Source organism: Pelodiscus sinensis, chromosome 1 (assembly GCF_052426305.1).
Source record: "Pelodiscus sinensis isolate ZL-2025 chromosome 1, ASM5242630v1, whole genome shotgun sequence".
Taxonomy (NCBI): Eukaryota; Metazoa; Chordata; order Testudines; family Trionychidae; genus Pelodiscus; species Pelodiscus sinensis.
In genome coordinates, this window is record NC_143052.1 from 187,643,638 (window position 1) to 187,663,757 (window position 20,120).

A 20,120-nucleotide genomic window follows, 5' to 3' on the forward strand; every position below is an offset into this window, starting at 1 on the left:
GCACTGGAGCAGGATCCCGGAGATCAGAGGTGGCGGGGCTGCCTGGTAGGGCAGCAGGGGCTTATAGGGCAGTGGGGCCAGTCAGCTGGGAGTTGGCAGCTGGGGGGGACCATAAATGACCACTCCTGGTCTGGCAAAATCCCTAATTCGGGTCCGGTCAGGTCCTGAGGGTGCCAGACTAGGTAGGTACAACCTGTATTATCCTCAGAACTCATGATTTTGTTCTCACAGTGCTTCTTCCCTAAAAGTGACATGCAGAGCTTATGCATCCTTTTACCTTATTTTGAGAGAGATAAGTGGTGCACAGACTTATGCTAGCCACCTATGTAAGGGTGAATTTATCCCAAATGAAACTCTATTGTTCAGAATAAGAACAAACTGATGAATTCCAATGCTTTGTATTGTCAGTTACAGTATGTGTGCTATTTTATGATGCACTAGAATCTTAACTGAGTATTTTCAGACTTGCTGATGTTTTCATTTGTAAATTACAACAGACTTTCAAACTTAAAAATTAATTCTCCCTGAATTTCCTGACTTTCAGAGGTTTTTTTTCTACAGCATTTTAAGAATGTTATGTTAACTTAAGAGATCTATTTATAATCTTAACTCTATTTAAGAAAGGTTGGGGATTTTTTGATGGGATTGTCTTTATGGTTGATTGATGCCATGTCCCCTTTGCAATAAGAAGTGACAGTGAGAGGCCAACTTGCCAAATCTCCAAGGCTCAGACCAAAGTACCCCACCTTCATTCTCCTCTTTGATATAATCAACTTCTTGATACTCCTTCTTGATATCTTGTTCCCTTGGCTTGTTTAACTCTGTCCTTTCCTCCTTCTGCTGGCCAATACTATGTCATTGTTTATTGGTACTCCCTCATCTGTCTGCATCCAGCTGTTGACTGTATTCATGTAGTTAGAATGTAAACTCTATGGGGCCAGGGATCATCTTGTTATTCTGTTTGTACAGTGCCTAGCATGATGGGGTCATGGTTCATGACTAGAGCTCCTAGGCACTATGGTAATAATAATTATTAATAGTAATATAATAATAATAATACTAATAATTAATAATGACAACAAAATACTGTAGCTCGGTATGCATGTGTTTCATGCTCTATCTGTGCAGTAAATTTTAGTCTGTGTTGTCACTGTAACTAAATTGGTTAAATCTGAAAGAAAGGATTCAGTTTGGATTTCAAGTGTCTCTTTAAGACCTAGTAAAAAAGTTGCATTGAGTTACTGACTTGTGTTACAAGAGACTAGATGAACACAATGTTTCCTTCTGATCTATACAGTCTTTGACTCTATAAATCAATGTATAATGCTGTAATACAGGCTTAACTTCTGAGTAGATTTGTACAGGTTGTTAGGTTACTTTGTATATAGTGTAATCTGTATGATGCCTATAACTGTATGCTTTGAGCCTCTGCAAAAAGTTTGGTTTATATTTCTGTATGATGACATACAGGTGTCCACAGGCCACTTCAGTGTTGCCAATTCTCATTAATGTATCCAAAGTCTTGCAGTATTTGGCATTTTCCTTAAAGCCCCAGCTGCTGTCATCATATTACTACTACAGTAAACTTCCGATAATCCGGCACCTTTAGGACCCTGGGGGTGCCGGATAATCAGATATGCCGGACTATCAGAAGGGGGGGCTATGAGGGGTCTGGAGTGGGGTGGGAGGGGATACCACCCCAGACCCCTCATAGCCCCCCCTTACGATAGTCAGGCTCTGCCCCAGGAGTCCCTGATTCAGCCGCTGCTGGTCAGTTTCAGCTGCGGCTGAATCCTGACGCCTGGGGCAAAGCAGCTGGGGTGCTGCCGGGTTGGTCCCGCATCGCCGTCCTTTGGCGCTGCGGGACCAACCCGGCAGCACCCCAGCTGCTCTGCCCCAGCCGTCCCCAAGAGCAGCTGGGGTGCTGCCGGGTTGGTCCCGCAGCCCCGAGGGGCAGCGCTACCAGACCAACCCGGCAGCACCCCAGCTGCTCTGCTCTCGGCTTCCCTGATTCAGCTGCTGGTCAGTTTCAGCAGCAGCTGAATGGGGGAAGCCTGTCCGGCTGCCCCAGCACTTCCGGGTTCCTGATGGTGCCGGACCATCAGGAGTCCTGGAGCATTGGATGCCGGACTAATGGAGTTTTACTGTACATGGAAATCTCTACTTTAATTTGTGGGGGAAACCAGGAAGTTTCAAGACCTCACGTTTCAGAGCAAACCTTGAAAAAATGAACCCTGGCAGTTCAAAAACCAGAAGGCAAATAAACATTTGCTAACATTTATTATTTTTTAAAATCTGTATTTTTTTTATCGCATGATTTTGGGGATACTCCTGACTTATGAGTTTTTATATGCTTTGGATTTGCAACACAGTTCATGTGAGGTCAACAATGGCTCCCTGTTTAGATTTGTTTATAAAATATATAATTTATAGAACATACAGCCAATAGAAATATTTCCATCCTATTAAACAAAAAATAACAGAGGCATCTTATAATGCAAATAAACATTCCACTGTAATGTTTATAATAATGCAGACAACACTGCAAAGCCTGTACTAAAACTCAAAGTGAAATATGACTATAAAGCAACATGAAACTGACCAGTAGCCTACCTTTAATGTCCCAGTTCAGAGAGCTACAGAAAAGTAAATAGACATAATAAAAATTGGCAAATGCTAAAATGCTTGCTCTCTTTCTTGCTTGCTTGCTTGACATTGCAGTTTTGCTGGAGTAGCTGCCTTTAGGAAAACTGATCTCTGAACAGGATTATATAAACACGTTGTATCATTAAGGCACAGCCTGTGTTAGAGGTGTTATGGAGGCAAACTTCCTGGGGAAGTTGAAGGAAGTAATTGGAAACTGCTACTGTCTGTATGGCCCACCTGGATCACCATTCTGGGCACAGGGTAGGAGACAGCAGCTTTCATGGGAATGTTATTCCTCTGTATAAGCAAATGAATGGAAAGTGCGCAGAGCCATGCTCACCCGCCCACCAGGCACAAATCAGAGTCAGCAGGAGAGGGAGGTATACTACATTTTGTAAAGGACTGCAGTGACTTATTTCCTCTTGGAGCTAAGGAAAAGCAGGAAGGTAACTGTGGCTCTCTGAGTCACCATCCCTTTCCAGATCGGCGGTGTACCACCCCTTATGTGAGGCGAGACATTCAGTCTCAATATAGCCCTTTAAGAGGTGCAAGGCTGTGTTTGTAGTACTCTGTGTAATAGTAAAAATGCACGTCTACATAGTCTCTCATGTGAGCAAAGCAATCCAGATACCAGTACGTCACCACTTTTCTTATCAAAGATTAGCAGCCAATTTCCATGACTATTTTTATCCTTTATTGTGTGCAAATATATAAGCATTTTAAATGCCACTTGGAAGGCTAGAGAGCATGATTTCTTTTTTATGTTCATCCCTCAAACATTATTTTCTGAGAGAAATGCCCCTGCTTATATACAATCAGAGCAGATTTTTAAAACAGCATTTTTAGAACTGAATAGTTGTGGTTGTTGCAGAAAGGTGCTTAGATACTGGATTAGGAGTTTGCAGGATCAAAGTCACAGTTAAGATGCCAGGGAACTCATCCAAATCACATCATCACTGATATTCTTTAGGGAATACTGGGCTGTTTTGTACCCAGCACATTTGGTTCCAAGTAACTTAAAACCTAAAGAATTGAAATGATTACAGCAGCGGGACCAAATCTTTTGTGGTGTCAAGCACTCACAACACATGTTGGGCCAGATACTCATTTACACTTTGGCTCCTTTACACCATTTTGGTAGTTTAAAAAGTCCCTAAAGTAGCAATAAATTACATTTAAGACTCCTTTACAATATTCGAATAGTGTGAAGAAGATTCACTGTAAATGTGAATTGGGCCTATCCTCAGTAGAAGCCCAGTACTTCTCAGGAGGCATCAGGACTTTCTGGCATGGGACCCACCAAGAAGTGTCTCTGGCAGGGAAGCTGCTTTATTTTTGTATGGTTTGAGTAGAGGAAAGCTCTTGTTTAAAAATAATGTTTTAAAAGAGAATGTAGAGCCTGATCCTAAAAACAGTTTTTCATGTGGGCAGTCTCGCTGATCTCAAAAGAACATGAGTGAAGAACTGCAAAGTGGTGTGAAATCCTAAGCTTTCTGAAGAAAATGCCTAAGCGTCCACTGACTTCAATAGGGTCAGGATTTTATCCCATGTCTCTGATGCTATGGGAGATGCCAGCCAGAGACTCGTGTTCTCTGTTTCCTTATAGAAAAGTCAGTGCAAACTTCCCCTTCCTTCTCCCCCATGCCTCAGGGGCTCTCTATTAGCCTCATTTAACATGGACACTAATTGACAATGTTTTTTCTCCATTTTTTCCCTTCTCTTGCCCTTCCTATCCCCTCTTTCTCTGCTATTTATTTGGACCCTGGACCGCTTAACTCCATTCATCTGAAGAAGTGGGTTGTGCCCATGATAGCTCATGATACTATCTACATTTTTTTATTCGTCTCTAAGGGTACAGCTACACTGTGGCACTATTTCAGGATACTTCCGGTATCCTGCAATAGCCATTCCATGTCTTGACAGCATGCCCATTATTTTGAAAAATCTTTCAAAATAATGGGCATTATATTCTGACGTACCTGTAAACCTCATTTCAGGAGAATTAAGGGACATTTCGGAATAGTAGTTTATTTAGAAATGTGGCGCCAAATTACAAAATAAGCTACAGTATTTTGAAATATACTTGAAATAAGTTACACAATTTGCACAGTGCAAATTGTGTAGCTTATTTCGAGCTAAGAGTGCTGTGTAGATGCACCTTAAGGTGCTGCAGGACTATTTGCTGTTTTAAAAACTATTTCTTTATGAAACTTATACCTAGGGCAATTAAATATAGAAGTGTGATTTGTTTCTAGCCATGGGTTTTCTACTGTAAGATCTGATTCTGGTCTCACAGAAATGAATGAGTTTTCAATGAAAGCAAATTTTGGGGAAAATACTCATGGAAATTCAAAATGTTGATGAAATTTTGACATTAAAAAGAAGGGGGAGTCAGAATTGGTTGAAAAATACACCAAAAATAATAAAAAATGTCCCCCCTTCCTCATTTTTCTATTTTCAAAGTTTGATGAAAAATTGCAGCATTACATTTTGGTAAATATTGTCCAGCTCTTTCTAATGTAAAAGTAGAGCTCAGGTGGAATCAATGATGCTGTAGACCTAATGATTCTAAGATTTTTAAAAATAGGAACCTACAATTAGGCTCCTATGGCCCAGATTCTCAAAGGCACATAAGCAGCCATTGAAATCATTAGAATGTAGGCATCTAAATACCTTTGACAATCTGGGCCATAGGAGCCCCATTCTATGTTCCTATTTTTAAAAAGCCTAGAATCATTAAGTTTACAGCATCATTGACTCCACCTGGTCAACAATCACAGTGGAAGTTTCTCCTATGGCATGCTACTGGACCAGTGGTTAACACACTCATGTCATCAGTACTTCATTGGACTTATCAGAAAAAATACCTTCAAATATTCAAACCCAGTTTGACTGTGACATTGTGAGTCCATGCAATGTCTCAGAAAAATGTAGCAACCATTCCAAAGATTAGTTAAACACAATTCAAGTTGTAAAAAATCCCACAGGTTGCCTATTATGGGGTATGTCTCCATGGCAAAAAAAGAAAAGCCATGACGGCAAGTCTCAGAACCCAGGACTTGGGTTCGTGGAATGAGACTAAAAATGGTTGGATCAACACCCTTACTTCTTCTGGAGCCCTGGCTCTGAACCCCAGGAAGAGGCGCAGGTGTGGGGAGTCTCGGAGCCCAAACACCAGCCTTATGGTGCCAACCTGAGTCAGTTGACATAGGCTATGAGATTCACTTTGATGGGCCCTTTATTGCAATATAGATGTACAGTGTACAGAAAATGCAACATGGCTTTAGAGTTCTCAGCTCTTCAGAATATTTTTCCAAAGAAACTGATTGGTGAGAGTGGATATGTTAAGTAACTACATCTTCCATGTGTCCTCTAGATAATCTACCAGATAAAAACTCATTAGCTGTCCTCAGTATCCTAGAACTATTTGTGTATTTCTAGTGAATGGGCATGTGATAGACAGATGATAGCAGTGGCTAGGATTTTCATCGGTCCTCAGGGAGTTCAGCATTGAATTCCTATTGAAAATCAAGGAGAGTTATGAATATTTTAGGCTTCTTCGAAAATCCCAGCATGTGTGCACATAGTATCATTCTGCTATGTTTATTTCACTGTAATATTTTGACATTAAACTGTTAATTAAATAATAACAACAAAACCCCACACCAAGTCTCTTTTGTTTCTTGTTCCTTCTAGCCACTTTGTGCCTCTTCTTTACTATATCTCGTGGTGTATTGTTTTCCCTCTGATTGTTAGTTCTTTCCTTGTTTCCCCCTTCCTCTTTTTCCTTGCACTGTGTTCTTTCTCTCTTTGTCCTATATTCATTCTCTCTTTCCTTTCTCAATATTCTCCCACACTTCAATACACAAGTGCATCAACCCTTTCTCTACGCAAATGTTCTATTCCCCAAATCTTCTCATTATATTAACAAGTAGATACACCCCCAAATTCATCCCTCTGTATAATCTCCTTGAAGAAGTGTGAATAGTTGACTTAATGCTGGTGTGTCTGGCTTATAAAACTATGTCTACCCTACAAGCGCTACAATGTTATAGTGCTGCAGTGTATGCAGACATTTACTACAGCAATGGAAAAATTATTCCATTGATCTAGATGCTTCTAAAGCCAGGTTAAATTGACCTAATTACATCACCCAGGGCATTAAATTTTTCAAAGATCTGCGTGAGATAGCTGAATCGACCTAAGTTTTAGGCATAGACCAAGCCTGAGCGCAGTGGCGCTGGAATTATTTTTAGGGTGAGAGTGCTGAGATGCACCTTTCTTACCTTGTCTGCACCCCTCACTGCCCCAGGCTGGATTGACACGTAGTGTTGCCAAATCTCCTAGACTGGAAGGGCTGGATGCCATTGCTGTCAATGAAGTCTGGTACATCCAGTCCAGGAGAACTGGTAACCTAGCCATAGCTGGAGGAAGCTGCGAAGCCCTGGTATGGTGGTGGGACTCCAAGTGGCAGCAGAGCCTCTGGGGCTGGAACCCAAAGATGGTGGGCTGCAGAACATTCATGTACAATGGGTGAAGGGTTCCCAAGGGTGATGAAGCTGATTGGGCCAGCGGGAACGCAGGGGGGCTGCCAAGAAGCCAGGACCTGGGGCTGGCAAAGCCGATGGTGGGTCGGCAGCAGGGACAGCCTAAGAGCACAAGGAAACAAGGTGCAAAACTTGGTTGTGCAGAAGCACTCCCGTGTCCATACTTCCCATGCCTATGCCTGAGACTCTGTTCCCCCAGTTCCCTCTAGGGAACGGAGAGGACACAGAAGCAGATGATGTTTTTCTTCCATTTCCTCTAGAGGGATGGGGAATATTCTTTCCATCTTCTCTGGTGCTTCATCTCTTTTTCTCCTTCCTTGAAGGGCAGGTCTAGTAGAGCTCTTTTTTCTTTTCTTTTCTGCACAGGCGAAAATGAAGAGGCCTCCAGAAGTTATGGACTCTTGAATGGAATTTTCAGTTGAGCTTTAATGTTGGAAATTTAAAATTTCTCACACTCTTTTTACTCCACTCTGGAGCATAAAGCCTTGGAGCATGTGATCTTTGAACTGAGGGTTTTTCTATGTGGGAAATTGCCTGAAATAGCTTTTGAGGAATAACTATTCTGCAATAGCTGCTTCTCTGACCACGCTTATTTACACTAGAAGTTCCTTTTTATAGTTTACCTTAATCCACTTCCAAGTCTGTTCTGGAAGTAGGTGAAGCCAATCACAAAAGGCTGCTTTTTGTGCAAAATAAATGTGTCCACATGGGCAGTTAGTACTAAGTAGCTGTTGAGATTTAAGTTCATACCCTTGCTTACTTTGCTAGAATTTCCCCTATGTAGACAAGTGCTTGCATACAGATCAACAAAATTAAGGACAAGGAGAAATATTAATAAATGTCAGATTTATAAGTATGTAAAAAATGGACATTTCCTTCTCATTCCAAATTTAGTGCTTCAAGTGGAGTTTTACAAAGGCTTAATCCCAAATTCACTGAAGTCGGTGACAAAGCTCCCACTAATTTTTAATGCTGCAGATTCAGAATTGTAGTCATTTTTTGTAATGGTTACTTTCTGTTATTTTAAAATTTCCTAAGTATGCCAAAAGATAAAAAGTGAGGTTAGCAACAGCAAAAAATCTAAATGTGGAAAGAAATGATCAGATTGTACTGACGTGCAGAGGTCGACAGTTATTGTGATAAGGGGTTTCCATTTTTTCCCTGAAATTTCTTAAAAGTTGTTGTAGAGAATTGTGTATTGAAGAATTAAATTGACTCTGTTGTGCTAGTTAGCTTGATTTTTAAAATTCTGTTTCTCACAGTTTATAACAAATAATTCACTGGAGGCACTCACTAATTAAAATTGTTGCAGATTGTTTTTCAAGAATATCTACAACTTGGTTTCTGTTGAGTTGTATGTTTTGATTTTTTGGGGGATGAGGGAGCAAATTTGTAGAATTTCATCTTCCAAGTTCTCCTTTATGTGTTTTGTGTACACATTGACATAAGGCTGAGTTAAGACTGGATAATTAAAATAGAAAATAATTAGAGATAATTTTTAAATGTAGCAAAGTGGACATTAGTTAAACAACTCTTTAAAAACAACAACAATTGTTGTTCTAATTTCTTGGGCATTTCATTGAATTAGTCTCCTAATTTTCTATGACATGTTCTTTGTTCAAATGTAAAAGTGAGGATTGAAATATGTAAGAGTGCTGAGTACTGAACGTAAATTAACTTTCAAATATGTGATAGGGAATGTTTATAAATACAGGCATGCTCAGCAGGGAACATGATCATACATATTACCTGCAATCACATGGTAAATGCAGCGGTTATAGTAGCAGTATATGAATTTCCACCTCTTTGTCTGTGGTGGTTACATGCTAAGAAACCTTAGAGAAGGTAGGTGAGCAAGATAACATCTTTTACTAGCCCAAGTTCTGTTGGTGGAAGGACCTGACGAGCTCTGTGTTGAAGAGCTTGAAAGTTTGTACCTTCCACTAATAGGAGTTGGTCCACTAACAGATATTACCTCACCCATCCATGTCTCTTTTATATCTTGGGACCAACACAGCTACAACACTGCAAACTATAACATCTAACAGTTAAACAGCATCTCTTATTAGGAAGGACCCTGAACTACTTTAGACTCTGATATGCAAATTATATAGAGAGAATCACTTTATTCATCACTTGGAACACAGCTCCCATTAACAGCACAGTAAGATGACACCTCAGTTTAGGACAGGAAATAAAGAATACTTTATCCAGTTGAGAATTCAGGGGAAAATAGATCAGAAATCTGAAGAATAACACCTTGAACTTTTTGAGAAAGTGCGTTGGGATCTCTAATGACCACAAATTGCTATACTGTAGCTTCAGGCCTCATCTAAAAACCCAGCACCCAGATATTTTTGAGGTCTGATACTGACTAGGTTGAAACACTGATAAGCTCACAATCTTATGTGGTATGGCCATGTTCACAATCCTGATTTTATGTCCTTTCCATGGGATGATACAGTTTTCATATTATCTGAAGAGTTTGTCATTGCCTGTATTAAAAGTAACATAGTTGAATATTTTCTAGGTTACCTAACCAAACTTCTGCAAAACCACACAGTGTATGCTTGTGATGGCGACCGTTTGAGCCTACAGTGTCCTCGACATTCAACAATAAGTGTCCAGTCAGCATTTTACGGGCAAGATTCCCAAATGTGTAGTACACAGCAGCCTGAAACTACGATGAAAAATCCCTTAAACTGTGTGGCATCTACCACTTTGCAGGTATCACATATTGTATAAGGTTTTTAAAATTGAGAATGTTTTTAGATCAGATTTCAGTTTTGTGACCCATAGTCTATGAAAATGCCAAGTGTTCACAATATTAAGTGAATTCCACAAAGTTTCAACTGGTAGGTAACACAAAATGACACACTTCGAAGTACTCATTTCACCAGCAGACATATCAGGTGAATAGATTTTATTATTTCTGTAGGCTTGAAAAAGATTTTCAGGGTTCCTTTTAAACTAACTTTCCTGTTTTTCTACACTTAGCCTTCCATTTTCAAAGCTCTGCAACACCCATCCTTTTAGCCAAGCAGATCTGGTTAGAATAGCCTTAATTGGTCACAAGGGCCTGACAAGTACCCCGTATTCTAGCGCTGAATATACTGAGCCAAATTCATCTTTGTTGTAAAATCCACTTAATTAGATGGCACTACACTGTGAATGAATTTGGCTCATTGCTTGTTCACCGAGAGTACGTCTAAACAGCAGGGCAGAAGTCATAGAATCATAGAATAATAGGACTGGAAGGGACCTCAAGAGCTGAATAGGACTGGAAGGGACCTCAAGAGCTGACTTGCATAGCTGAAGTCGAAATGGCTTAATTCAGCTTTTGGCACTGCCTACATAGCAGGAAGCCGAAGGAAGAACACTCTTCCTTTGACTTCTCTTAGGGTATGTCTACACTACCCTCCTAGTTCGAACTAGGAGGGTAATGTATGCATACCGCACTTGCTAATGAAGCCCGGGATTTGAATTTCCCGGGCTTCATTAGCATAAGCGGGGAGCCGCCATTTTTAAATCCCCGCTGCTTCGAACCCCGTGTAGCGCGGCTACACGGGGCTCGAACTAGGTAGTTCGGACTAGGGTGCCTATTCCGAACTACCGGTACACCTCGTTTCACGAGGAGTACCGGTAGTTCGGAATAGGACCCTAGTCCGAACTACCTAGTTCGAGCCCCGTGTAGCCGCGCTACACGGGGTTCGAAGCAGCGGGGATTTAAAAATGGCGGCTCCCCGCTTATGCTAATGAAGCCCGGGAAATTCAAATCCCGGGCTTCATTAGCAAGTCGGTATGCATACATTACCCTCCTAGTTCGAACTAGGAGGGTAGTGTAGACATACCCTTACTCCTTGCGAAATGAGGGTTACCATGAGTTGAAGTAAAAAGTCCTTCACACTTGACATTTTGAATAAAGGCTTGCTGTGTAAACGTGCTCTTTGTTATTTTGGAATAACGTCAATTATTCTGAAATAATGCTGCTGTGTAGACATGCCCCTAGAGTGTCAGAAAACAGGACGTGAACCTGGATCACCAGTATGGCAAGGCTGAGCGAAACCCTCTGGCCACAACAACCTACTTCATTATTACATTTGAAATGAATATCCAGGTTCACCAGTAATATCCTAAAGGTTGCTTCACGTATATAGTAGAATATGGATGACACTGCTGTTCATAAATTATTACTTGATGGCATGGGAATTTCTTTACAAAAGTTGAGGAAGTCCACCCTTTGAGTACTGTGATGAAGGAAGCTCTTGACTGTAAAGAGGTCTAGAATTCCTCTGTTAGGTTATGCTTCAGCAAAGCATTGACAAGGGGAACTCAATGAGATTTAAAGATGGGTTGAAGAGCTCTACAGAACAGGGTGTTTTTGAAGAATCAAGGCCCTCAGTGCTTATTGCTATTGCTTCAAGCCAGCAGGGAATCTCCATTCCATCCATTAATAATAGTATTAAGTTATCTTGTGTAACATCCTTTTATCAGAAACAGCGTTGTGACAGAGTTTTAATAACGTGGCTTGTACATGCTGTACTGCAACTAACGTCTAAAGATATTCTATGAATGACCTTTGGGCCATGTGAAAGTACAGCTGTCCACTTAAAAAAATGTGAGGCCAAATGCATCCTTGGTGTCATTTCATTGACTTTAGTGGAGTGTCACCCATAGTTAATTTGAGTTCTTGAGTCATGAGAGTCTCTGTGAGGTTTCCATGGACAATTTTTCTTGAATACACTGGCAACTAACTGCATTGTAAAATAATATAAACTTTTACAGATATTTTCTTTTTCACTGTTCAGAACTATAGCTATAAAAGATGAATGTCTGGCTCTGTATCCCCGAAAGCTCTGAGTCTGTCAAATAGAAAAGACTCATACTGTAAACTGAATTCCTGGAAAAAACCCATGATGATCTCATTCTATCCTTCTTTGTGGAACGAAGTTTGAGATCTGCATAATCAAGCACAGTATTAGCTTACAGAGAGGAGAAAGAATAGCTGGCATTTTATACAGTAAACTCCTATGCCAGTGGTTCTCAAACTTTTTGGCCCACAGCCCACCCCGCATAATACAGATTTTTCTGTGGACTACCAGCCCACTACTCATGTTGACAAAATGCGTGCAAGAGGGGGTGGAGTTGCAGGGTCTGGCTGTGAGGTTGGGTGCAGGAGTGGGCTGAGGGTCTGGGGTCTGGGTGGTGGAGGATAGGGTACAGGAGCAGGTTGAAGGTGGGGAGTTTGGGTGGGAGGTTGGGTGTATGAGCAAACTGAGGGTGAGGGTGGGGAGTTTGGCTTGGAGGTTGGGTGCAGGAGTGAGTTGAGAGTAGAGAGGTTTGGCTGGGAAGTTGGATGCAGGAATGGTCTGAGGGTGAGAGGAGCCAGGATGGAAGGGAGGATGCAGGTGCAGGGTGGGGGGGGGGGTCTCAGGAGGAGGGAGGTGCGTGATGGGGATAGAGGTGTGGGGGACTAGCCATGAGGATGATGGGGGGTGCTTACCTGATTCCATTCCTCCTGCCACTCCTAGACACTGCCCCCCACCTGCTCCTGCACCCATGATTCTGGCCAATGGGAGCAATGGGGAAAGCCTCCAGATGAGCAGTTTCCTGGGCTGCCTTCCTCCAGTCAGGGAGAGAGGGAGTGGCAGAGCACAGAGCAGCTTCCTTCCCCTGCAAGCCAGATCCAGCCCATAAGGCTTCCCTCTCCTTCCCCTGCAGTGGGAAACCGGCTGTGGCACTCCAATCTTGTGGGGTCCATGGGAATGGAGCACCAATGCAAGTTCCCCTATACAGGGGGAGCAAGCCCCAAGTCAATGGCCCACTTTCAAGATCATTGTGGATCACTACTGGTCTGTGGACCACACTTTAAGAACCACTGTATTAGTGAAAAGGATGAAGTTAATAACCTGACTGATAATACTGTCTTATTATGATAATATAAGTAGCTTGATGTTTTTGCACAGCTGAGTCAGTGCAAAATGTGAGCACTCTTTGTATAAAGGGATACCATTATAAAGAGCATTACGGATTATTAGAGCCCTGCCCAGACACAAAATTTTTGTATCTGCATCCACAAAAATGAGTGGCACATTTCTACATTCACATCCTCCGAGGTGGATACCCGCAGATATAAAGTAGATATCTGCAGATTTGCAAGGCTCTGTGGATGATGGTTCAGCTCTGATGTAAATACCTGCAATGTTCATTGAACTCAATAGGAGTCAGTTCACTGTCCACTTGTTCAAGAGCTAAAGTTTTCCTGATTTTATTTAACTGACTCTTTTCTGAACAATTCCAATGTAGGGGCGCCAGGGTGATAATGATTATTGATTTGACTTGAAATCCCTCTATATATTCTAGAAATGTCTGTCTGTTCATCTGTAGTCTGTTTATTCAAGAACTCTTCCTAAACCGTAAGAGCTAGGGCACCAAATTTGGGAGGCAGCTTCCTCTTCTCCTAACTCAAAGCAAAGTCAGGGTTTGGTTGCGCCAGGAAAACGGGATGTGCCTGGAATTCTATTGTTTTCTGTAACATGAAAAGGGAGGAGGAAGAGAGAGGAGGGACATGAAAGGGAGGGGCACAATGAGGAGGGACGCTATACTGAGAGTGGCCACTGGGGACAGTGAGCCCTAGGGGAGAGCTATATGCAGAGTGGCTACTGGAGGCAGCTGCATCACCAAGAAAGTGGGGAGCAGGGCTGGGGCTCCACGTCTTGCCTGTCACCAGACTGGATAAGCAGCCCACCTGCCCCAAACCTTTTCCCTGGCCCTTGGCCGCAGAGCTGGAGGGGTCGGAAAACCCCTGGCGGCCAGTGGAGGAAGAAAAAAGGCCCTGCCGGCTGGGTGGATGCAGAGGGCAAGTCCCACTGGATGGGACTCCCCACTCTGAGCCCCTCCTCACCCCCAACCTTCACTCTCGCAACCCCTCCACTCACTCACAGCCTCCTGCTGTGTCATTTCTCCCCCCACATGCCTAAGATCTTGCCCTGACTCCTGTACCCTGCCTCAGTGCCAGCCCTCTGCTCTGAAGGACCAAGGCAATGCCGGGTAAGTCTGCTAATGTTTTCAAAGAAGAACTGGGAGACCAAACTAAGTTCTCAGTCCTTTTTCCTCCTTTTTCAACAGTGTAACAGCACTGTAATGTGCTTGAGAAGTGTTAGATTTAAATCTTTTATCTCCACAAAAGAGGAGCAAAGGAGCCCAGAACTTCTTAGGATCACTCTGATGTGCTGTACTGTGCATCGTTCCTATTCTGGAGTGACTGTGTCCAAGGCTGATGCTTATTCAGATATTGGTGTCTTGTCTGAAAGTGGAAACAAGAGTGTCAATGAGTATGATTGTTATGATTTAAACATCTAGATTAAATTCATTCCTAGTGTAAGTCCACTGAAATTAGTAGAGCTCTGCCAGTGATAAATTTAGCTCCTTCTGACTAGAAACTAGACAGTAAAGGCCAACACATTTTGCATTGGCACCTACATCTATCAGACAATAATGTCTGAAAAGCACTTGGACTGAATAAATATTGATGAACTAACTAGAATATACTCAGTATCACAATTTGATGTTTTTAAGCATAAGAAAGCATGGAGATGACTCAGAAATAATGTTTGTAGGAAGAAATTCTTTCTTTTGTTTGTTTCAAATAAACTGCCTATTAAAGTTGGCTTAACTTGGTTTAATCACAGTTACACCCAAACTGTCTTTCAGACATGATTCTGCTTGGCAGAATTGTATTAAAAGTGGGGTCAAACTGATCTTTGACGTGTTTACACTATACTTTTCTTTAAGATTTCCCATCATTGCTGCCACTGGTACAGTTCCAGCAGCAGTAGCAACAAAGTTTTAAACAAGCTTTTGGCTTGCCAGCCACCCTGTTCTCTCACTCTGCTTAGAAAAGGTCTGGTTAATGTGGTTATACATTGCAAGCCTTTTTACGCTACTCCTCTCATGCTTGCAATTACCAATTACTTAATAGAGCAGCACAGTAGGAAAAGCAGGATATTATTAGGACATTGGTGTAGATAAAGGCCTGAGGGTTTTTTTAAGAGATTTAAAGTAGTTTGATCACATCTATACTGACTAATCAGATTATGTCTGAAATGGATTTAGGCCTCTAGTGAAGAAGATATTTCAGCGTGTGCCTAACCAGAGGCAACTGCTGAGGAGGAACATAGGAGACCACCAGTCACGTCACCCACTACCCAGCCTAGGGAAGGGCCAATACAACCCCTTTCCACTCCAGGCCCTGCGTGTCTCTGCCCATTCTGCCCTCTCCCCTTCTCTTTCCCGCCTTTGCTCTGCCCCCACACCATCTCTTCCCCCAGACTCTGAACCTGAATGATGCAGCCCAGGGGATTAGTGGGGCCAGGAGGCCATCACCAGCAGTAGGGATCTAGCCCCTCCGCACTCATAGGCAGTGGTGCGGGGAAGCAGAGTGACATGGCTGGAGAAGCAGCATGAGCTGTGGCCTTGTTGCTGTGTTTCTCCTGTTGCTGCTGCTGACTGCAGGGACCCTTGTTGTAGGCACCAGATCCCAGAGACACCAGCCCCACAGGCTGCTTGCCCCTCCCACCCATAGTGTTTGGGGGCATGTGACCCCCCCAATATGAGTTTCCTCCTTTGCCTGTTTCTAAGGTCACAGGTCGTCTCCCTACTGAGTCTACTCCTGTGATTAAAAGTCCTTACGTGCTTAAGTATCTTGCTGCATTAAATCCTTAGTTTGAACTGAACTTGTATTTAAAATGATGAACTGAATCAAAACTTTCTGCCACTGGTCAAAGACCAGCACAGACATTATTTTATTCCTGTTATACATCTTTTTTTTAAATACACCTGTGATAATGTCCCAGTGCCAGTGAATAGTTTTTCTCATGTAAAGAGCAAAATATAGCTAAGAGTTTTGGTTGCTATATAGCTTTATATCTTGTTTTCAAGACTATCCTTTTTGCCCATTGTTCTAGAAAGTACTGGATGAATGCCAGAACCAGAGAGCCTGCCAACTCCTTGTCAATAGTCGGGTTTTTGGACCTGATCTATGTCCAGGAACCACTAAATACCTCCTTGTCTCCTTTAAATGCAAACCTAGTAAGTAATTTCTACAACAGGCGAATTCATTTTTGTGTGTTTCATTTGTTTTGGTTATTATGCCAGTGCAGAAAGCTTTGCATAAATCCACATGAAGTTTTCAGATTTTAAGATAAATAGCAAATTGTATTTCTACTTTTTCTGAGCATTCCATCTTGTTTGCAAAATGTACATGCTTGCTACCAATGTAACTGCTAGTATAATTTGTCAGAATCTAAGACATGATGTTAAAAAAGAAGATGGAAACGTTTATACTTTAGAGAGGAAAATTATGACATTTTTGACAAAAAGAGGTTTGTATTAAGCCTACAGATGTCAAAAGGCTAGATACCATGGTGATGAGTGTGGGGAAAAAATGCCTAGATAGCTGGAAAGAAACCCTCAGAATCTTTTGAAGTTCAGCCATCACCAGCATTTGGGCTAATAGTGATTTGTTGTCAGAGGAAATGTAAGAATAAATACATGATAAACTATTTATATTTCAGTAGTACCTCAAAATGCGAGTAGGTTCTGACAAAGTTAAAGGGACAGTAATTGCCTCAAAGGGCATACACTGTACAAACATGAGAGAAAAATGGGAAGGGTAGAGAACAGGGAAACAACAATCTGACTGTTGGTTGTTTTGGTTTTTTTTTTTTTTTTTAAGTTTTGTCTTATTAAATATAAAAGTGAATTCCAACTCCCTTGTATGCAGCCATTATTTGCTGACTAGATTTTTGTATCTTAGAAATGGGTCTTCAAGAGCATTTGCATTTTAAGAGGATTGTGACTTTGCCACTCAGGCTATGTCTAGACTACAAGCACGTTCTTTCGACAGTATATCAAAAGAACAGAGGCCTTTTTGTGCAATTGGTAATCTTCATTCTATGAGGAAGAAGCCTTTTTGCAAAAGAGCTCTTTTGCAAAAAGGTATGTGTGGATGGGGAAAAGGGAATTTTTTCGGAAGAAGAGGGAAGAGGAAAAAGCACAGGTGCCTTGGTGGCCATTCTGTCCATAGCAATCACTGCTTACATGCGAGAGAGCGTGCAGGCAGTCTGGACGCTCTTTCAAAAAAGCGCATTGCTTTTTTGATGCGCTTTTGCAGTGTGGATGCTCTTTTGCACAAGAAGTTTTTTTCGGAAGATCTCTTCCAAAAAAAGCTTCTTGCCCAAGAAGCCTGGAATCTAGACATAGCCTCAGAAAAGATATTCCATGAATAGGGAGAGTATCATTGAACACAATGGGTATTGTGGAAGGAACAAAGAAACAGGGCAACGTGACTGACATTAAGGAACAGGTGGGGATGGAGGTACAACACAACAAAATACAGGTGAAGAGAAATTGAAGTTGGGGGGGGGGGGGACTTAAAAGTCAAAGACAGGAATCTCTTGATAAGGAATCACTTACTTGGAAAAAGCACACCAACATACTAACTCCTGTCACCAATATTAATAGGTGGGCCTGTCTTTAGAAAAATAAATATATGGCTGCTTCCTTCCTCCCTAGGATTTCTGTTATATTTGTATGTATCCTGGATATTATATTTAGGTCATTGTTATTAAAAAGGTCTTTCATTTTATGGATATCAATTGATTGGGATTTTCTTTGTTTTTTTTAAGCCACTTGATAATTTTCATCCACTGTAGTGCAGATATTTTACATATATGATGGACTTTGTGATTTGACTTTTACATGAGCTACCTAAAAGTATATTTAATGGAGTTCCCTGTCTGTAGAATTACTTTAAATAATAGGTTTCAAGGTGAGTGGAAACAGTCTCTCACAACATAAGATTTATATTTCTCAATATTATATTAACAAGTTTACATAGGCCTGATTTTGGAAAATATCCCTATGTTCAGAAAATTTCTTATGCATATGAATAACTTCAAGCAAATTGTTAAGTCCCTTTGGGTATGTCTACACAGGGATAAAACACCTGTGTCTAATCCAGGTCAGCTGACTTAGGTACTAGGGCTGAAAAATTGCTGGGTAGCTGTTTGGGCTCAGGCTGAAACCTGAGCTCTGAATTGTTGCAAAAAGGGAAGGTCCTAGACTTCAGACTCCAGCTTGAGCCCAGATGTCTACACTGTACCCTCTAGCCTCTCAGCCCAACCCCTTCTAGCCTAGGTTAGCTGACCTGGGCCAATGATAGCCACGAATCTTTTATCTCTGAGTAGATGGACCCATTGACTTCACATGTGTGCAACTACTTTCCCAAATTCTTTAATTTTTAGCATGATGTAGTTTTTAGTCTCATTAGGAACGTTATTTTTTCTTTATTAATATGTTATAGATACAAGTCTTCATTATATTCTTACCATAGGCAACTGGCTTGGCTCGTCCTGTAGGAAAACAGCTTTCTTTATAGTTTGTATTGTGGTAGAATCTAGGAACCTCATAGACCAGGATCCCATTGTGCTAGGTGATGGTTGTAGACTCCCCAGGTCAGAACATTTTTTGTTTGCTTCACACAGCTTTCCTGTTGTGCAGTACCATTTGCACATCCACATAACTAAAAGTCAGTAAGCCAGTGCAAAGAATGTTGGAAGTGACTACTTTCTGTCTGCTCTTGTGTGGGGAATGGGATTATTCCCAAGGAAAACAAAGCCATTTTGTGTCCCTTGCATTTGCGATGGAATAATTAAGTTTGTCTTATGAATGGATATGAAGTTTTCCTCTCTCCAGTCTGATCTTAGTACTTTACATTAATATCCCTGATAACAAAAACGTTTCCCTTCACCCCTTTTCAGCTGTGTAAACTCCCTTTTCCTGTTTTCATGACCCATTTTGAAAGATGTTGAACAGAATGGGCTAACCTCTGCTTTCAGTCATGCCTTTGCAAACTTATTGCCTTCCTTGGAGTTAAATTGCTATGGCTGAGACCAACATTTGAAATAAAGCCATTCTTATACCACAGTATCTAGCATTATTTGGTGATTACTTCAGTTGTGTGCTGTGGCACCAAGTAATGCAGACCATCTATACCATTAATGTGTGGGCTAAGCTACTCAGCAATGAAGCAAGCATTGAAACCAGTAAAGAATGTGGCAGTATCCTATGAGGAAGAGAAATTAGACTGATTGTCATGGTGATTTTAGAAAGCAGGCCATAGAGGCTGAGCCATTGGAAGAAGAAATTGGAAAAGTTAATTCATTTAAAAAGAGGGAACAATCCAGGAGGAGTTAACTTTCCCCTCTGCTGATGGTGGAGTTCCTCTTTGTAGATATGCCACATTTCATTAATTAAGTATTAAGATTCCAACTGAGTCCAGTGGTCCATAATATATAACATTGTTGTTGGTTTCTATTTTAGCTGAACACAAAACAAAATCAGCATGTGAAAATGAAGAACTGAAACTCCACTGCAAAGAGTCAAAGTTTCTAAACATTTATTCTGCCACATATGGTAGATCAGCACATGAGAAGGATGTCTGCTCTACAGAAGTGGGCTATACCCCTCAGTTTGGTAAGTTTTATACAGACTTCTTTAAAGAACTATGGAAATTAAGAAAACAGATAGAAAAGTTGATATACAAGAGCCACTGTTCTTTAAAATCACATCTGATTCAGCTGTTAATGAGAACTTGCATTTTTAAAATGCAAAGTGTCCAGGCTGAAGAATAAAAATTAGATCAGAAGTGTAGCTGAGTTATAACGCTTGCAGTCTAAACAATGGTCCAGCAAGAGTTTTAAAAATTTTTCTGCTGATGTCTGCTGTGAATCTAATTAACTTGTAGTAAATATCTCTTTTGATTTTCCCTTTCCTTTAACCTCTGCCTGCTTTTGACAGTGGTTAGGCAGCCAGTGTGCTGTGACAGCTGCTTATCATGCTTGTCTTATCCTTGTGCTGTTCTCT

At 41.4% G+C, this 20,120-nt stretch overlaps 1 protein-coding gene across 4 annotated transcripts in view; it reads left to right on the forward strand.

The window, feature by feature from the left end:
* EVA1C (eva-1 homolog C) overlaps positions 1-20,120 on the forward strand; it is an 82,116-nt gene that overhangs the window by 24,158 nt on the left and 37,838 nt on the right. For 3 of the 4 annotated variants that reach the window (XM_006126095.5, XM_025186119.3, XM_014575040.4), the window contains exons 2-4: positions 9,724-9,920; positions 16,160-16,283; positions 19,578-19,730. In XM_006126095.5, the coding sequence (XP_006126157.2) occupies positions 9,724-9,920; positions 16,160-16,283; positions 19,578-19,730 (474 nt within the window). The remainder of the gene's footprint in view (positions 1-9,723; positions 9,921-16,159; positions 16,284-19,577; positions 19,731-20,120) is intronic. The other variant, XM_025186120.3, reaches the window with a different exon arrangement.